This window comes from Truncatella angustata (genome assembly GCF_020726525.1).
Source record: "Truncatella angustata strain MPI-SDFR-AT-0073 chromosome Unknown BKA67scaffold_2, whole genome shotgun sequence".
Classification (NCBI taxonomy): Eukaryota; Fungi; Ascomycota; class Sordariomycetes; order Amphisphaeriales; family Sporocadaceae; genus Truncatella; species Truncatella angustata.
This window is the reverse complement of record NW_025763382.1, coordinates 1,494,419-1,512,505: the sequence shown is the minus strand read 5'-3', so window position 1 is coordinate 1,512,505 and position 18,087 is coordinate 1,494,419. Positions and strand designations below refer to the sequence as shown.

The following is an 18,087-nucleotide window of genomic DNA, read 5'->3' as shown; positions in this document are numbered from 1 at the left end:
ACGAGGCCAAGCACTCATAGCCGTGATCATTAGTCCGGGCTGTCAGCTTGTGGTCTTGTGGTTGTCGGTCGATGATCATGAGTCGGTTCGCAGCCAACCGAGGCCGCGGAGGTATCCACGATGTCATCATAGTATCCATCCCGCATTCAGGCGGTCAAAACTGCCAGCCTCCTTGTGTTGTCTTCTCTCTCACCATCGAATAACCTTGCTAACCTCTTTGGTTAAACGCAACGGGCCATGATTTGTCTTTTACAAGCCAATTACTGGTGTGAAGGAGACCACAATAAAATCATGCCAATCTTCTTCAAAAACAAACTCAACACCAATTATTTTTACGGCGGAGTTGAAAGAGCGGTCGAAATCAGTATTTCATACGATTATACAACAGGGACAGGCAACCTGTCGCTTAGTGATCCTTCCACGAAACACCGGTATGATGCTTGCGGCTCAACCCTTGGCCAGTGAACACAACTTCAAGTCAATTGCGAGTAATTCGGGCCTCAACCAAGGCAGGCTATGTTATCGAGCAGAACCTACGAAGTAATACTGCACAGCCACATAACATTGCTAGTAAGCGACGGAAGAGCCAGTGCCCTCCACAAAAACAAGCCTCAATGCACACTCAGAGAATCATAGCGCATCGACGAACCACAAGATGACATGACGTAGATTCATGGCTCAGGCTCACTTGCTACATGCATGGCGGAAAGAAACTTGACTGGACTTCTTGCGAGAGGATTATCTCAACCTTAAGAAGGTGGTAGATTGTCGTTATTGAAATCGGTAACTCCGTTGCGGTCACCGATGTGAAAGGCATGCCGACAGCGGCATAGTCAAGCTGGGCCGGCATCAACACCGCAGCGGTAACTTTTATAGCTTCTCTTACCGGTTTGGAATAACAAGGGGAAAAGAAAAAAAGAAAAATAGAAAAAAGCTTTGAAGTTGTCACCCTTTGGTGAAGTATGAGGATCAGCCACTATACCAATCAATGTTTCATGCTAGTTGAGGCGCCAATAATGGTTTCGCACCATCGCGAGAGCCGCACTCTAGCACTGACTGGATGAGAAGTGCCAAATGCAGAGATACAGCAACCAGTGATAGCGATGGAAAATGTTTAGGGTGTGGCTGAAACCTCGAACCCTGCTGCCGCCCTCGTACCAAATACTAGGGAAGCTTGAAAAATCGACCGAGAAGATTGGTCCAAGAAATCACAACTAACATGCACGTCAATGAATGCATGCGTTGTGTGAGGCTAACATATACATATCTTGCCACCGTACACGCAATATTCATGAAAGGCATTGGTGTCTGTCAGCGGCCAAGATGCAAGATGAGATGGCAGAATGCCCATCCTGGAGGAAGATCAGTTGAGTACTGTGGACACAGCCTCTATCTTCCTTATGGTGTGCAAAAGAACTGGGTTATTCCCTCTAGTCTAGGTTAGAATAGTACTTGGTCATGGCGCAGACTACAGAGCCGGACTACATACATACATACATGCAGAATTGGTATTTTGAAGACCATCTCGACAAAAGAGGCAAGTTCATGGGAGACAGACGGAAAATTACATAAAAACCCTGGGGTTTGAGATGGGACGAATCGCCGGCACCTTATTTGTCTCATCTCGTCTGCGCTGCCAAGATTTCATCGAGCGCAGGTAACAAAGACCTCGGAACTTGGAGGTACAGAATAACCCATGTCAATTATGTGATCCTCCATGCTCAGAGGACCAGGATGTAATCGAGTCCTCCGGAAAGGCTGAGTTCTTTTTCTGAATGGCACGTGTAAAGCTAGATGTATCGTGACTGTCAGATTCGCGGATTGAAACCCATCATGGAGCTGATCATGTCGATATACTGGGACGATCTTCTTTTGTGCGCTTTACGGTCTAGATTCCTTGAATGATACGGACAAAGCATTGATGGGATGAGGTGGAATGACATATGTAGAAGTCTTCATGCATAGCCGATGGGTCAAATTACATAGATACATGAAGTCCGTTCGCTTAGTAGCTTCCTCCGTAGTATGCAGTACACTCGAGCTTAATATTTGAGTGGCAGAAAGCTTCGAAGCTTGCTCAAACATGACATAAATGCAGAACCATCGCTGTCGCACAACAGGGAGCTCCATAAATGTCCGACTGTCAAACGTTCAGAGGAATCTGCCACGAGGAGTCACCATACACAAAGTAAGACAGCAAGGGTCGTCGGCAGCAATTTCACGGAGGGTCGCAGTAGTTTACCAAAGCCGCCCGTGGCTGACAGTGACAGCAACAGCAACAGCGACGGCGACAATCGCGAGTAACCCAGACAACCCTGGCACCTCCAGACAAGGGCAGATACGGCGCATTATTGAAGACTGGGAATCTGGGACCCCAGACCTTGGGAAATAAGGGACGGAAGAAGACGAGTGGCTGGCAGTAACTGGACTCGCTAAGCCGTGCTAGAGGCCCTGGCCAGTGGTTATTTTAATTGCAACTCCACCCGCACCCTCACCTTTCCTGTCGACGGCAGTGCTCGTCCAGTGTCGAGGTGAGCCAGAGCCAGCCATTGCATTGCAGCAAAGCACATTTTCCCGGCGAGCATCAGTTGCGAGGGAAATTGAGCCCCTGCCGGCTCACCTAATAAGACTGCGTCAAGTCAACACTGCGAACTCGTCCCAGCCTCAGGACTGAAACCTGCTTCTTTTCCACTCTTTATACACCCACACACGACTCAAACCTACGACTGCGTATATCACGAATGCCAAAAACAGCTGAATCCATCGATTCCGAAAGAAGATTCGAGGAACGATTGGCGGAAAGAATATAAGAGGCAGCCAATCGACACGGGGTACTACACACATACATACACATACCTCGAAGGGAAGAAGCCGCCATACCCACCGCGCGTTTTCCAAGACCCGCCTTTTTCCAGGTACAAGCACTTGGAGTGGACAGCTGAGGAGTCGATCGAAGCCGCATTCAATTCAAGCAAGACACGCCCATATTTCGAGCTGCATTCGCATCCAATTTTGAGCTCAACCTTTGGGAGCTATTCGCCCGCCGAGTGACAACACATCCTGCCGCGGTTGCGCCCCATCACGACTCCAAGTCGCCTTCGATCCACGTCTCGCCCTTTCTACAAGTCCTGGCGTCCAAGTAGACAGTTCTTCCATCGTGCACAGACGGGGCAATCGGGCTCAATTGTGCAGGCAAGACCTAGTCAGAGGTCATTTAAGACCCAGCATCGCATCTCGACAACTAGTAATACGAAGCGCAATTGCTGCGCCACCAAGTTAGACATCCAATGGGCGACACTCAGTTTGGCAATTTTGAGGTGCGTAGCTGCTTGTACAAGACAATCGCATTCTTTCTACGATGCAAGCGCGTGAGGTCTTCGGCCAGCGGTACGGGAGCTAACAGTATCGCGAACAGGCTTTCTGCCGGGACTCGACACTACCAGTATGCAATGTATGTCAACATCTAACGCTGTCAACACTTTTTTTTTTTGTCTTGTGCAAATGCTGACCCAAGTCTCCACCTAGCTGTTGTCCACAAATCATAACCAGACCGGTCCATGGGGAGGGTGCGAGTTGACGGGCATACCTTTGAGTGGTGGCAGGCATTTGGGGAACCTAGGTTTGTTGTGTCCCAGTCGACTTGGCCAATCTCCCTAACATCCTCGTAGGCTCTATCATACTCTGCGGCATCGCCATTGCAACTTCGATTTTTCTTTTATTGAGGTCCGAGAGGAAGAAAGCAGCCGTTGGTCGAAGGTTTGTTGCTCCTCACCCACAAATTCATCAGTACGCTAGGACTAACCAATGGAAGGGAAATGCAACTGTTCCTCTTAGGCTATGTCATCATTGAAATATGTGAAATTTTCTCGGTGGGAGGCTTCCCATTAGACTCCAAAGTACGAGTTGTATGTTCAGAACTCCTTGCTGGGATTGCAGTAGTCTTGTTATGGGTCATGGTATGACTAACACAACTTAGGCTTTCAGCGCTATCCACATCGGAATGATCATCGCGACCACGTGGATTCTAATGATTAACGCAGTCGTTGGGTTCCAGATTATTGACGACGGCACTCCCATGTCAGTGGGATTAATGGTCATCTCCGGCGCCGTTCTCCTCATCGGCACTGGCTACATCGCATTGGATACTGGTCTCCAGTTCACGTCGTACTGGAATAGTAGCTACGATACACCGAACCGGAACATTGCCCTCTATGTGCTGTACCAGCTCGTGCCCCTGATCTTCCTGGTTGCCTTCTTTGTTCTCGAGACTATCCTGGTTTTGAGGATACTTGGTGAAGTGAGGCCAATGGCATATCTGGCAGCCGCAGCTGTTTTGTTTGCCATAGGCCAGGTCTTCAATTACACCATCAGCCCATATATCTGCAACGGTACAAGCGGCAAGGTCGATGGAGCCCTGTTCGAGACGCTCTTCACCCTGCTTTCCGTGGTCATGATTTGGGTCTTCTGGTCAAGCATCACCGAGGATGACTGGCCAATTGCCACAGCCGGACCTGCAGGATACCCCTGATAGGGCTGCCATAATCTTCTATTTCAGCACACTCATTGAAAACGGCGTCGGAGTTCAGGTTCGATGGGGGCGATCACCACCTCTTTTCTGGCTTTATGGCTTACATACCAACAACCACCCGATATTCGACAGATACCGAATCCACTTGACCTACAATACGCGCATCCGCAGCCCCTTACCGCTATCCGGAACATTCATGGAATTTTCATTATCCATGCTCTCAGGTGCATTTACGAGGTCAGTGGGAAAGCTGGATCTTGGGCTACTGCATTGTTACGATACGACCAGCATACGTGACTACGGCGGGGACGCGTTTTGAAATTTTTATACCATATACAGACAGGCCAGCCGATCAGGGGCAAGGGTCAGAGAAGGATTAAAGACATTTTGGAGAGGGAAGAAGAAGCATGATTGTTGAAAGTATACCCCATAGTGTTTTCTTTTTCTTTTTCTTTTTTCCACGCGCGACTAATGTATATGACATCGTATGATAGATTTAATAGTTAAAATAAATTCTATAGCTTACCTTATTCCTTGGTCGAATGGCGTACTCAAAAACTCCGTCGAACTCCAAACACCTACGTTCTAATCACTTAAGGTTCACTGTGTTCAACATATTTCTAGTTGATGCACAATATCCTGCGCAACATGAACCCCTGGTCACATGTTGATGATCTCACCACACATTTGCCATATTGGCTAGCATGCGCGGGTAATGACACCGAACAGCAAGCAACTATTATTCCTAACCAGTGGTTCATACTCCTGGGTTATAATGCTCTTGATGTAGTCCATCTATACAAAGCAGGAGGGAGAATTGGTAACGCATGAAGACCAGTCATAGACGAGAAGAACCACATTTTGCCGCCAACGACCAGTGTAGCGAGGCTTCGATAATAAGATTAGTGGCAAGATGCATGACTTGCAGCAAGTGATTTCGAAAGAGATAATTGATCCGTCGTTGGTGTTGTGAAGTGGTGTATAATCATACCGGCTCAAGAGCGAACAGTCTCAACTATTAAAGGTCGCCGCCCGATGGTGCTTTTGAGATATCCGATGCAGTGATAGGCTTCTTGCTGTTGAATTGCTTTCGCAATCCCGTGGTTGTTGATATCAGGTCTTCAGTGTTCTATTTGACAGGCTTCCTCCACTTCTCTTATCGCGACTCTGTGGAGGAGTTGGTCATTTTCCGGGTCCTCTCCTTTCGCTCCGGCATCTCTTGACAAAACTTGGTAGTAAGTGTATGCTGGAGCCCCCTTTCCACGTCGGTGTTCTCTTCGTCCAACTGCAGTGTCAGCAGGTTTGGCACCGATTGACCTTGAACCAGTGTGTGTCGACTGGACCAAATATGTCATCTGGCTTTTTTGAACGACTTGGTATGTTCGCTCTCAATGAAGGCACCTGATGCGGTCCAAATCAGAGTAGAAACCACTATGTAATAAATCATAGCACTTGCTCAGTCAAGCGAGCCTTGCTGCATTCGGGACCTCAAAATCAGTCGAGGCAGAGTGCGCGTGCGGTGGCAAGATATATTACCTTAGTGATGTAAAAGGAGTCGTTGAATAACCATGTGTGCAAGACGCTGAGTGAGGCCCTTGAGCTTGCTGGCATTCCATTCATCTGCGGTCCCGCCGATCCACTGGCATCAAGACCAACTCAGGTACGATCACGTCGGGCGACTCTGTAGATGATCATGACTTGGTGTAGTATACGGCCAGTTCTTGCGACAGGAGCTGGAGAAGAAGGTGATGTCTAGTTGCTAGGGAAGACTAGCTGGCACAGTTGCAAGAGAATCGGACGATAAATTCCGTGCCAGGGATCAAGCTCATTGTAGTTGATTGCAAGAATAAAACGCCTTGTTCCCACTTGTCGGAACGCGGAGCCATCGTATCTCTTTCAAACAGACTACTGCATATCCAGCTTCATTAGACATTTTCTGGTCATTTCGTCAGTCGCACCTCACATTCAAAATTATATATTGACCAGCATAGCGTCCTGGTAGATAATAGTAGCTATGTTTAATATCATCAAAGCCCCCAAAGAACCCAGAAGAGGCATACTCTCCAACTTGGTGACAGTAACATCATATCAATCGGCGGGGCCTAGATCTCTTGCAGTTGTAGATTTTCCTTGAGCTTGGGACGCATGATCGTACAAAGATGTCATTGAGCTGCGAAGCCATGTCGGGCAACAGCCTTCCCATAGACCTAACAAACGAGGTGTCAAGTAAGTCCACGGTAATGTGTTGAAAGACCTGTAGCCATTGACTTATTTAGTTATCGTTTCAATTCCTGAGGCGGTCGAACTTCAGTGAGAAACCGTCTGATCGAAGTAAAGGTTACCGAGTGTAGGGCAACGAGAGAGTGTATAGTACTGGCGACTCTCTCGGTCCAATTTATTGTCCCTCCCAAACCAGCCTTCCAAGGGGTGCTGAATCAAGTTAATCATCCTAGAGAAAGGGGGAATCGGAAAGGACGCACGCATCTTGATAAACTTTACATGTGGCATTCCGGTAGACTGGTGGATCTGGTTTTATATAGAAACGTGCTATGTGCGGTGACGGAGACGAGTGTATATTTGGGTTCATGTCAACGTTTCATGCATTTAATCACTGGGTCGTTCTCGAAATAATATGGGCTCGATGGAAGACACCAAATGATAGGCTATCATATGGGGGATCTTGAGAACGTGGCTTCGTTAGATGCACCAATACGTGACTTGATTGGCCAGCCACGTCAACATGTTTTGCAGTCTGTAAAGAATAAGTTATATCTTTCGAACACTCCCAATTATCCATATATGAAATAGTGGCCGTAGTTTGTGCAAGATTCCTTTCTACAAAGTGCAGAGCTCATAGCAATATCTCAAGCCCATCGGCACCCTGTCCGGACCCCGAACTCGGTCCAAAGGTACGACTCCTTTTCAGATCATCAACAGGCGGCCCCGGATACCACTCAAACTCGGGTTCTTCCCAATCCTCGGAGAACTCAATGGTCTCGAAGCAGGTGGCCAGCCCCTTTCCCACCGTGTCAAAGAAGCAGAAGTGCGTCTCCCCTTTCTTACCTCTCCACCATCCTTGCATAAGCGGTTCGATGCCCCTCTCCTTCATGCGCTTTTGCCTCTCGACCATGGGCAGATCCTCCATATTGAATGCGATGTGCTGAACGCCTTCCTGATTATTGTGCGTGTCTAAATAGTCCTGCATGGACGTCTGGCCCGTCAGAGGCTGGATGATCTCCACGACGGGCTCGTTCGGGTCTGGATTCTGCGCAAAGGCCACGTGCATGGTGTACAGATCGGAGCCCTGTTTACCGCGGAGCTCTTGTTTGGGGACTGTGGTGGAATCGAACATGAACACCCGGAAGGGGCCCAGCCCGAGACGGGTAAGGCTGTCAAGGGTTTTGTAGAGATTAGGGGTAACGATGCATATCTCATTGAGGGAACCGAGAATAGGGCTTGGAACTTGCATGCTTGAGCTTCGTGCAGAGGGAGAAGACGCCATTTCGATATGATGTTAGGGAAAAGGGCTGTGTGCAATGCCGTTCTCAGCTTCAACCCAAGATGCGGGTATACTTATACCGGCATGCAGGGTATTAGTAATGCTAACTGCGACATTTCGCGATTTCTACCTGATCGTTGGACTAGGAACACGCATTCGTTCGTTGGAATTGTCTTGATCATGACGACGCTGACCTGTTGATCTACTTAGTTAGTCTAACCTTGCTGTAGGCTATGTAAACTGCGGCAGGTCGCGATATTGGGTGGGGTTCCCCCCTGTAGCTTGAGCTTAGTTGCGGTGCATTTTATTGGCTGCGTTTAAATCGTTCATGGACAAGGCTGGGTGACGTCTGACGATCTAGAATCTAGCCTGACGTACGCATCACCAGCTCAACTACTTGCACAGAATAGAAGAGGCAAGCGGCGATATCTGCGGCAGTTTCTGGCCTTTGACCGCTCAGAAAGGCTTGTGGTGTTGAGGGCGGAGCTGTAGCCTTGGATAGCGGCAGGCGCCGTGGCATGCGCCAAGCGCCCTGGATGCGATCATAACTTATTTTTTTCCCCCTTCATATTCATTCGTTTCATGAATCTTTGGTATACCGAGTTCTCGTCTTAATTTCTTTGACCGTACATCTGGAGAGTGAACGTCGGATCTTTGATACCCAGTGAGGCGCAGCTCGCAAATACATCTACCTGCGCTACTATTCCATACCCTGCCTCTTCACGAACCCGCCGCCATGGCCGACTCAGATGGCGAATACCATGGCGCATCCGATGACGAACTGCAAGTGACCTCGCAGCGTAATCGCGGCAAGTCGAAAAAGGACAGCCGCATGCAGACGCGAGCATGGGAGAACGTGACGCGCACCTGGGATGTCGTGGAAGAGAACGAAGACGGAACGATCAAGCGGGTCGAGACCGCCGAAGCCAAGAAGCGCGCGCGCTTGATGAAGGACACCACACCGCTACAGCGAGGTATTATACGGCATCTTGTGCTGGTTCTGGACATGTCCTTCGCCATGGCGGAGAAGGATCTCTTGCCCAGCAGGCACGAACTCTGCATGGCCTACTCGAGGGAGTTCGTCAGAGAGTACTTTGAGCAAAACCCGATATCACAGCTGGCCATCATCGGTATGCGCGATGGCGTGGCGGTCAGGATAAGCGACATGAGTGGTAATCCGGCCGATCATCTGGAAAAGCTGCACGAGTGGACCAAGCAAGAGCCGCAGGGAAACCCGAGTCTACAGAATGCGCTGGAGATGTGCCGTGGTGCGCTATTGTGAGTTGTGTCTCTGATCACGAAGCAGGTACTAGCAGGCAAAATTTCTTACAGAACGGGCAGTCACACACCATCCCATGGCACGCGAGAAGTAGTCGTGGTCTATGGCGCCCTCATGTCCAGCGATCCAGGCGATATTCACGAGACGATCAATGCTGTCATCAAGGACAGGATACGAGTGTCCGTTGTAGGCATATCGGCCCAGGTCGCCATCTGCGCTGAGCTGTGTGCAAAGACGAATGGCGGTGAGGAGTCGGGATACAGCATAGCACTGCACGAGCAGCATTTCCGCGAACTCCTGCTCGACGTCACCACACCTCCCGCTACGAGGGCAACGGAACAGAGCAATGCCAGTCTACTCATGATGGGTTTTCCGTCGAGGACCATGGCTACGGGCGACACCATAAACTACTGCGCATGCCACAACCGGCCGACTAGGGAAGGCTACTCATGCACGCGATGCGGGTCGCGTGTCTGTCGCCTTCCCGCAGAATGTCCAGGCTGTGGGCTGACACTCATCCTGTCGACCCATCTCGCGCGCTCTTATCATCATCTCTTCCCGCTCCGGAACTGGGTCGAGGTGCCTTGGTCGGAAGCGGCCAAGACCAAAGCATGCTATGCCTGCCTGTCGTTGTTTCCGGAGTACGACAGAAAACAAATAGAGCAGCACGGCGCCCCGATAGGACTCAGCGAGTCCGGGCGGTACGCATGCGAGGTCTGCAGCAACCACTTCTGCATAGACTGTGACTTGTTCGCCCACGAGGTGCTGCATAACTGCCCCGGGTGCCAGAGCGACACGAGAGGTCTGAGCGTGCCAAACCCAGAGCTGGTGATGAACGGCGATCTGAACGGACAGGCAAATGGGACGGCTATGGAAGTTGATTCATGACAGTAGTGCGGAGATGATGCATATACGGTGATAAGTCTGCCACAACACGGCTGGGGTGCAGATTGGCAAAATAAAAAGAATAAAATAAAATAAAAAAGGCATAGATACAGGCGTTCAGGATCGGGCGTGCTCGGCATTTGGGAGGTCTGCAATCACAGGATATTCGAGTTTGGCCGGCTTGCCAGTGGTGCAGAGGCACATTATATACCATATCTAGAATCACAAAGGTTTTGTGACTAGCACGGAAAGGCCTTTTGCTGAGGAGGCCAATGACAGACGCAATCTGCCCCGACCAAGAAAGTTAAATGCCCGTTCTGTAAGCACTCCAGTATGATGCGCGAATGCATGGCCTGGTTTTCGCAAATAAATGACTACCTGTGGTAACGCAACGAGTACCAGATCGTGTATCTGCGACTGTACGGTGCATGACTAGTGTAACATAAAACCCAACCTGCATCATAGCTTCGTATCATTATTCTCACGTCCCTGTAAAAGCAAAATAGCAATGCTTTTCCACCCTGCTCACAGCAGTTTGGCATTCTTGGTATCTCTCATCATCAACTTCTCGTATCTGTACCTCGCGTCTTCTTTTTCTTCTTCTTTCCCCTCTCACAAGTTGCCCCTTTCGGCCTGCTCCCTCTCAATCGCCTCGAACAGGCTCTTGAAGTTACCGGCACCAAAGCCCTCGAAGGCGTTGCGCTGGATGATCTCGATGAAGACGGTCGGGCGGTCCATCAGCGGCTTGGTGAACAGCTGGAGCAGGTACCCCTGCTCGTCGTAGTCGATGAGGATGTTGAGGCGCTGGATGGTCCCGAGGTCCTCCTTGAGCTCCCAGTTGCGCTTCTCGGTGCGCAGGCGCTGGCGCATGGTGTCGTAGTAGCTCTCGGGGACGCTGATGAACTCGACGCCGCGGGCGCGCATGGCGGCCACAGTGTGGATGATGTCCTCGGTCAGGAGGGCGATGTGCTGGACGCCGGCGCCGCTGTTGAAGACGACGTACTCCTCGATCTGGGACTTTCTCTTGCCCGGGGCGGGCTCGTTGATGGGCATCTTGACGACGTTGTTCGCCGAGCTCATGACGATCGAGTTGAGCGCCGAGAACTCGGTGCAGATCTGCGAGTCGTCGACGCTCCAGAACCGGTGGAACTGTAGGCACCGCTCGTAGAAGTCGCACGCCTTGACCATCTCGTTCCAGTCCTGGTTGCCAACGCAGTGGTCGATGCGCGACAGGTTGGTCGGCGGCGCCTCGACCGTGCTGGGTGCCTGCGCGCGGGCGCGGAAGCCGGGCAGGAAAGGACCCGTGTAGTCGTTGCGGGAGATGAGCGTGTGGGTGGTGTCGCCGTACGTGCAGATGACGGCCGTCTTGACGGAGCCGTGTTGCTTGTCGTGGAAGATAGTGGGCTCTTGCACTGTCTCGGCATCACCGGACACAGCTCTGTTGTAGACGGCATCCACATCGTCGACCTCGAAAGCCACGTCCTTGACGGCGTCACCGTGTCTCTCGAGGTGATCGTGCATTTGTTTTAAAAGGGTGTATTCTTCCGTCGAGATGGGTTCGTCCTTGGGTAGATGTACATAAGAGCGGACAGGTGATGTGAAGACGAAACGGACATCACCATTTTCCACGACATATGATGTAAAATATCTGCTTCCAGTCTCAAGTCCTTTATATGCAATAGTCTTGAATCCGAAGAGTTGGTTGTAATATGTTGTCGCTTGCTTGGCATTTCCTACCCACCATGTGATATGATCGTAGCCCTGGAAATTTGGCACCCCAGCTTGCACGGCATATGCGTCAACTTGTACTTGGCTATTGGTTTCAGCGGTCTGAGAAAAAACAGGATCACTGGGAGGAGAGGTTGTGATCGCTGAGGGTGCCATGGCTGCTTCGCAAGGCTATCAGATAGCGGCAGGTGAGATAATTGTAGATCAAGTGCTGGGTTTATTTACTCAATCAAGCTTGTGCGAAGACACGAGCAAGTCATTTAATGATGAGTTTTTAGGTTATCTAGAATAATGTCAAAATTAAGTTGATATGATGGCTGTTTAATAATACCAACCATCCTGCCCTTGTTGCCTCTCGACTGCAGCAGGCGGCAAGTCACGGTAGCCGAAGGTGCCGTGAAATGCAACACCACCGCGGCGTAAGTTCCATGGCCAAAAGATAATCATGCGGCAATGTGATTATGGTTGAATACGCATCATATCGCCTATGATGACGGATGGCCTTTGTCCAAGGGCGCGGAAAGCGATATTGCGGAAAGCAGCGCCACAATTCCGCGGCTAAGGGCGGCCATTCGCGGGGTTGACCAAGCGGAAGTTGGCCCGGCTTATATTTCGAACTGCTGGTTAGCCCATGCATCACCCCAGATTAAGAAGGGACTCGATGCAATTGGATGATGGCTTGCATAGATATGCCTGGGCTCTTCAAAGATCCGATGATTTGTTTGCATCAGCTCGAGACCGATGACAAGTCCATTTTCCCAGCACCTCTCAACGAATTCCATTGTACAATTGTCTCTGACAAGATCGTCTACAACCCTGTGACGATTTCTTCTGCCTGCCTGTAGTCTTACACCAAAATGATCAACATTTCGCTCAGTCGCCGCGACGCGAATGTCCTTGAGAAAATCAAAGATCCGGAGTCGGATCCATCAAGGGCGGTCATTGTCGAACCATCTTTGCCCAAGGATCCCAATATTACAGATCTGAGCATCTACGAGCGCGTCTCCAAGCAGGAAAAGGAGATTGTCCTTTCCATGCAGCAGCTTGAGATGCAGCTAGCCGGTCTTAAAGCCGTTGCGACGACCACCGATCCAATCCAAGAATATCAAACATGCGTTTCCCGTCTTGGAATGCTTATCACAGAGCACCCCAGATATGCCAGTGCTCGTAACAACAGGGCTCAGGCGCTCAGAAGGCTTTATGGAGACACTATCCTGCTGAAGGCATCGAGCCTACAAGCCTTGAATCAGGATGCTACCGAGGAGGAAAGAGCGAATGCCGCCGTGGCTATATTGACAGATCTCGACGAGGCAGTCTCTCTGTTGACACCAAAGACCATGTTTGGAGGTATGTCACCGGTGGCTGGAAGGACACTGTCGTTGGCCCACACCCAAAGAGCAGCAATATATCACACAACTGCAAAGTCGTTCTCGGCAGGCCTGCAGGACCTTGGGGAAAGAAAGGAGACGGACTGGAGCAAAGTTGACTTTGAGACAGCCGCATCCAGAGATTTTGCCTTTGGCGGGCGATACGGTAATGAAGTCGCAAAAGGACTTGCTGTCGCTACCAATCCAACCGCAAAGTTATGTGGTCAAATGGTCCGTGAGGCTATGAAGAAAGAATATGGTCAAGCTTTTGAGGGCCTGTAGTTGAGGATAGCGAAAAGGGGCATAGAAATAGATGAGCAAGAACAGGTTACATCATCGACCCGTCTATCATGAATCGGTACGTCAGCTGTAGAAATTCCAAACGATAGCCGCCGTGACCAGATTCCACGCCGGGTGACCTCGTAGAAATACGCAAGTGACAGGATCCAGATGCGAGCATGTCGCGGCTGAAGCGCGTCACTGTATCTACGTCGGTTTTTGGCTGCTGAGCCCAAGTCGTCTACAGTATGGATGTAAGCGTCTCGTCATATATGTTGTTGGACCATAAAGGCTTTACCTCTTGGCAGACTCCATCGTCTGATGAGTCGTTTGACCTTTCTCCTTCTCTTCCCGATTGATACGCGTAGCAGCAGCACCAAGACCGATGACGACAGCGAAGATGGGGTCTGCGACCTTGGAAATGATGTATGTTGCAGGCGCCATTATGTATGAGAATTGTGTGTGTTGAATGTTAAGAAATGCAGAATATGGACATACTACAGTGGGGTGCCGTCGTAGATTAATTCGAAGATGCAGTTGAGTATGAGAGGGTGGATGGATGTGCTGGTTGGCAAGATCCGAAGTCGCTTTCTTCCGCTCTGCTCAAGTGCTGGAGGTGCGGGAGCTGGCTCAGAGCGGGACAGAATAAGAGGCGCACGGACCAACACAGGGCCTCTCTGCTCTCTGCTCTGTGGCTGCTTGTAATAATAATCCGCATGCACGGTACAGTAGAGCAAAAGACAAGCCAGACTAACGCCAAGTAGACTAGACTGCTTGGAAGGCTGGAAGACCGAAAGACTGAAGGACTGAAAGACTGAACCGCCAAAAGACAAAAGCGCCTGTCTCCACTTTTCCGGGTCTTCCTCGCTTAGGTTCCTGCCCACACATTTTCGAAAATTGTCAATTGAACTTTTCCCGCTTGCGAAGGAGGACGACCATTACATCCGCGAATATCAACGCCCAACGATCTACTAACCCCTACAACCAGCTTCATATTGACCCCTTCGACAAACGACGTCAAAATGAAGTTCCTCAAGGTCGGCAGAGTCGCCATCATCACCCGCGGCAGATACGCCGGTAAGAAGGTACGTCTGTTTGTTGGATGAATGAGTGAATGAATTATCCAGTAGGACGTGTGTGGAATATTGGAGTTTGGAGGCAGGGGAGACAAATTTGAAGCCATCGCAACATTTATCACCACGCCACCACTACCATGACTATCGGCTGCTCGAAATATACGGACACGGATCACTCGTTTGCGCCAACTCGAAGATCTCGTCGCCTCGTCACTCGATCCCAGACAACATCATGCCTCTTAGACATGTTCAAAATCAACGAGGAACAAGTATGCTGATCAGTCTCTTTCTCTCCAGGTTGTCATCATCCAGCCCATCGACTCCGGCAACAAGTCGCACCCTTACGGTCACGCCATCGTCGCCGGCATTGAGCGATACCCCTCCAAGATCACCCGCCGCATGTCCAAGGCCCGCCAGGAGAAGCGCTCCAAGATCAAGCCCTTCATCAAGGTCGTCAACTACAACCACTTGATGCCCACCCGTTACACTCTGGAGCTCGAGGGTCTCAAGGGTGCCGTCTCAAACGACACCTTCAAGGAGGTTTCGCAGCGTGAGGATGCCAAGAAGAATGTGAAGAAGGTGTTGGAGGAGCGTTACACCAGCGGCAAGAACAGATGGTTCTTCACTCCTCTGAGTATGTCTATCTGCCACAGCACCCCGGCCCTCCTTTTCCCTTTATAAACAGTCTCGCTAACACGCAACCACCCGCAGAGTTCTAAGCTTGTTTCCTCGTTACGCGTTCTCATGTCGTTCGGTCCAGGGGTTAAAGGATTGGGATGTAAACATTTGCATCATACATCAGGCATTAGGAGCCCATAGGGAATTGCTTATGAATTGACAAAAAAAAACTTGTCACGACCATCCCACGATATTTTACGATCCGTGATCACGAGTGACTGCTCCCCTGGGCTACGGCGGCGGCGGAAAAATTATGGTTGGATCGGTCCTACCAGAAGGGACTTGGTTACAACTAATGGAGGAACGAAATGCGAGCGTTCGGTCATTTTGGCGTTCTGAGTCGTAGGGTAAATGTTACTATGGTTATAGTCAACCTCGATAATCAACCAAGGTGACATTGATTGCATAACCGTCTCCAACCCGGAGAACATGACTACTCATTCTGTGCTTGGTGATTTCCACCATTTGACGAGCATGCCAGAGAAACAGACCAACGCGCCATGGATACGGGCCTATCCTTGATAGAGCAACTCGCCATTTCCCGGATATCACAACGGGCAAAACTATGCACAATCTGCTCAAGTGGCTTTTATCTGAATACCCACGAATTCATCATTCACCATCCTTGGGGGCCTATGCCCGGATCGACTTTTTCTCCTTCCTTCGAGCTGTAGGATATATCCCAGTAACTTCAGGTCTTGTGACTCCCTATATATCGCCATAAGTCCCTGAAATGCAGCGAGAACGGCCTGGACCTGGATTCATTGGCTTAAACAAACCTAGTCCGTCACAACCATAACTTTAGACAATGCTACCCGCAACCCTTCGGAGCAATCGACTGTAGACACATATTGACTGTCGGCGTCTGCGACTTCCTCGGTATACTGGTTCTTGTATCGAGTCAACCCGTCATAGCATCACAGCCAGTTCTGGTCGGGAAAGATAAAGTCCTTCACCTCGGTTGTGTGAGTCTGCACTTTTCGAGAAGAAAAAAAAAAGAAGAAGACGAAGAAGAAGAAGAAGGAAAAAAAAACCCTAATTGGGGGGGTGGTCTGGTTGTTGACCCTCCACTCCAGCGTACTGAAAATAGGCATCACCCTGCTTTGCCCAATCTGAGTCATCATACGAGCCTAGTTTTCCTTCTCCGGGGGCTGACGGATCAGCTCTTTGGCAGCGCCTAAAGAATGACCATCGAGTTGGCCATCCTGACCATCCTGTTTAGCTTCGATGAGTATACCACCAGGCGATTCTGACTCTTTTCGGCTGTGTACTATCGGCATGGCCGTCTGATCCGTTGAAATGGACTGCGGAGACAGGTCTCGCAAAGATATACTTGGCTCTTTCGTCGAGCCGTGGGTTGAGGTCACACTCTGTTTCATCGCTACTTTGCGGAATGTCTTGAATAATTCTACACGCTCGCGGGATTCGTACCTGGAATCCAGTTTCTATCCCGACTAAATGCTTGTTAGTTGAAGGAAACCACGCCAGATACTGTGGTGTTCATGACGCCTTCAAGGGTGGTCGAATGCTGAGCGTATTCACAGAGTAGAATGTGGATATATTTAAATATTACAGGTGCACCAACAAACCCGATGTGGCCTGTCCCGTATTCCAGGACGCAAACGTGGTCTGTGGACCATGTGAGGAGTCTGTGGAATACGGGAGGTTTTGTCCCAGTCTGATAGCCACCTGAAGCTGCAAACCCTCAAACAATATTGAGGTGACTGGTTTCAGAATTTTCTTGAGTCCTCCCCGGTGGCTCAAGAGCCTCTACGATGTTTTCAAGTGCGTCCATTCTATAGCACGCATTCCAAAATGTGCCTAGCCTTCTCCATGGCATCCTCAAACTCCGACGAGGCGTTTCCGCTTCGACATTGTGCACATATAGCGAAACTCTTGGAAGGCACCTTATCGTGTCAGTCTCACTAATTTACTTCAATCCAATCATGAATAACCCCTTTGTTCACAACAAAATGGGAAACATAATCAGCGTGCTCAACTTTGTTCGAAGCAGCTCACAGCTTGCACAACCAGGCTATACATCGTAGTGATAGCTATGGGGGCACAAAATAAACATCGCCAAAAACTCAAGCCGAAGGTAATACCACAACGCAACCGTGATCTAGCCAACGTACACATTGGAATCGGACCTGTGGCACAGGGCAATGTTGTTCATACGTGTAGACAAGGTGACATGGCGGAATCGACAAGCTCAGGCGCTCACTAAACTCCCATCAAATTGGTCCCATTTCAATTGTCTCATACCCCGTACGGTCCAACTCCTCTGACGCATATAAAATATGCAAAGTCAAGAGACACGATTGACCAGAACCAGGTCTGTGATGACTTGAGTGCATTAGCGCATGCAGAAGTCCAATTGTGCCAAAAGCCATTGTGCTGAAACAAGACACCCACCAACTGTGTAAGACTGTTTCATGCTTACTTTATTATTTGTGACCACAAACAACACTTTCAATAGCGCGACTCATTTTGGATGCTGGAGTGACTAGATTTTGTGAGAATTTTCTTCTTTTTCTCCATACATGCCTGCTGCTGTCTAAGCTACATGTAATGCAACTGCTCTTTTCGTGAATATGCGAGCCGTCCATACCGTTATTTGGAGTGTCTATAACTGCAACAGGCTGCGATTCGTCCCGTCACATTCTCATCTGGTTTTGCCATGGAACCTCGCCGCTGCTGCTCTTGTGATACATAGGAAATTTTCCAATATTTCGAGAATATAGAGTACAGATCAACGCGCGAAATGG

General features: G+C 49.8%; 7 protein-coding genes across 7 annotated transcripts; 4 read left to right on the top strand and 3 right to left on the bottom strand.

Moving 5' to 3' along the window:
• The first annotated feature begins 3,125 nt into the window (after positions 1–3,125).
• Positions 3,126–4,544, top strand: BKA67DRAFT_162498 (chitin synthase III catalytic subunit). Its single transcript, XM_046095176.1, has 6 exons — positions 3,126–3,317; positions 3,416–3,451; positions 3,526–3,619; positions 3,669–3,756; positions 3,812–3,905; positions 3,977–4,544. The coding sequence occupies exons 1-6, from the start codon at positions 3,288–3,290 to the stop codon at positions 4,526–4,528; spliced, it is 894 nt and encodes a 297-aa protein (XP_045960885.1). The 5' UTR covers positions 3,126–3,287; the 3' UTR covers positions 4,529–4,544.
• Positions 4,545–7,202: 2,658 nt separating this feature from the next.
• Positions 7,203–8,234, bottom strand: BKA67DRAFT_552575 (Glyoxalase/Bleomycin resistance protein/Dioxygenase superfamily-domain-containing protein). The gene has a single exon (XM_046101855.1). It carries the CDS (start codon positions 8,028–8,030, stop codon positions 7,380–7,382), a length of 651 nt encoding a protein of 216 aa, XP_045960884.1. The 5' UTR covers positions 8,031–8,234; the 3' UTR covers positions 7,203–7,379.
• A 529-nt stretch (positions 8,235–8,763) lies between these two features.
• On the top strand, positions 8,764–10,194 carry BKA67DRAFT_654969 (Ssl1-like-domain-containing protein; the record flags this gene model as incomplete). Its single annotated transcript, XM_046106654.1, has 2 exons — positions 8,764–9,305; positions 9,369–10,194. The coding sequence occupies 2 exons, from the start codon at positions 8,764–8,766 to the stop codon at positions 10,192–10,194; spliced, it is 1,368 nt and encodes a 455-aa protein (XP_045960883.1).
• Positions 10,195–10,803: 609 nt separating this feature from the next.
• BKA67DRAFT_514287 (Glyoxalase/Bleomycin resistance protein/Dihydroxybiphenyl dioxygenase) lies at positions 10,804–12,075 on the bottom strand (the record flags this gene model as incomplete). Its single annotated transcript, XM_046097635.1, has 1 exon — positions 10,804–12,075. One exon carries the CDS (start codon positions 12,073–12,075, stop codon positions 10,804–10,806), a length of 1,272 nt encoding a protein of 423 aa, XP_045960882.1.
• A 701-nt stretch (positions 12,076–12,776) lies between these two features.
• On the top strand, positions 12,777–13,568 carry BKA67DRAFT_531907 (uncharacterized protein; the record flags this gene model as incomplete). The annotated part of the gene is made up of 1 exon (XM_046099453.1): positions 12,777–13,568. One exon carries the CDS (start codon positions 12,777–12,779, stop codon positions 13,566–13,568), a length of 792 nt encoding a protein of 263 aa, XP_045960881.1.
• A 204-nt stretch (positions 13,569–13,772) lies between these two features.
• On the bottom strand, positions 13,773–14,009 carry BKA67DRAFT_654966 (uncharacterized protein; the record flags this gene model as incomplete). The annotated part of the gene is made up of 2 exons (XM_046106653.1): positions 13,773–13,806; positions 13,864–14,009. 2 exons carry the CDS (start codon positions 14,007–14,009, stop codon positions 13,773–13,775), a joined length of 180 nt encoding a protein of 59 aa, XP_045960880.1.
• Positions 14,010–14,381: 372 nt separating this feature from the next.
• Positions 14,382–15,724, top strand: BKA67DRAFT_552564 (60S ribosomal protein L27-A). Its single transcript, XM_046101854.1, has 3 exons — positions 14,382–14,650; positions 14,939–15,275; positions 15,353–15,724. Exons 1-3 carry the CDS (start codon positions 14,588–14,590, stop codon positions 15,358–15,360), a joined length of 408 nt encoding a protein of 135 aa, XP_045960879.1. The 5' UTR covers positions 14,382–14,587; the 3' UTR covers positions 15,361–15,724.
• The last annotated feature ends 2,363 nt before the right edge of the window (positions 15,725–18,087 follow it).

Coding starts and splice junctions, on each gene's coding strand:
- BKA67DRAFT_162498 (XM_046095176.1), top strand. CDS start 3,288: ATGGGCGACACTCAGTTTGGCAATTTTGAG. Junction 3,318..3,415: donor CTCAGTTTGGCAATTTTGAG/GTGCGTAGCTGC, acceptor TATCGCGAACAG/GCTTTCTGCCGGGACTCGAC. Junction 3,620..3,668: donor CAGGCATTTGGGGAACCTAG/GTTTGTTGTGTC, acceptor ACATCCTCGTAG/GCTCTATCATACTCTGCGGC.
- BKA67DRAFT_552564 (XM_046101854.1), top strand. CDS start 14,588: ATGAAGTTCCTCAAGGTCGGCAGAGTCGCCATCATCACCCGCGGCAGA. Junction 14,651..14,938: donor GCAGATACGCCGGTAAGAAG/GTACGTCTGTTT, acceptor CTTTCTCTCCAG/GTTGTCATCATCCAGCCCAT.
- BKA67DRAFT_552575 (XM_046101855.1), bottom strand. CDS start 8,030: ATGGCGTCTTCTCCCTCTGCACGAAGCTCAAGCATGCAAGTTCCAAGC.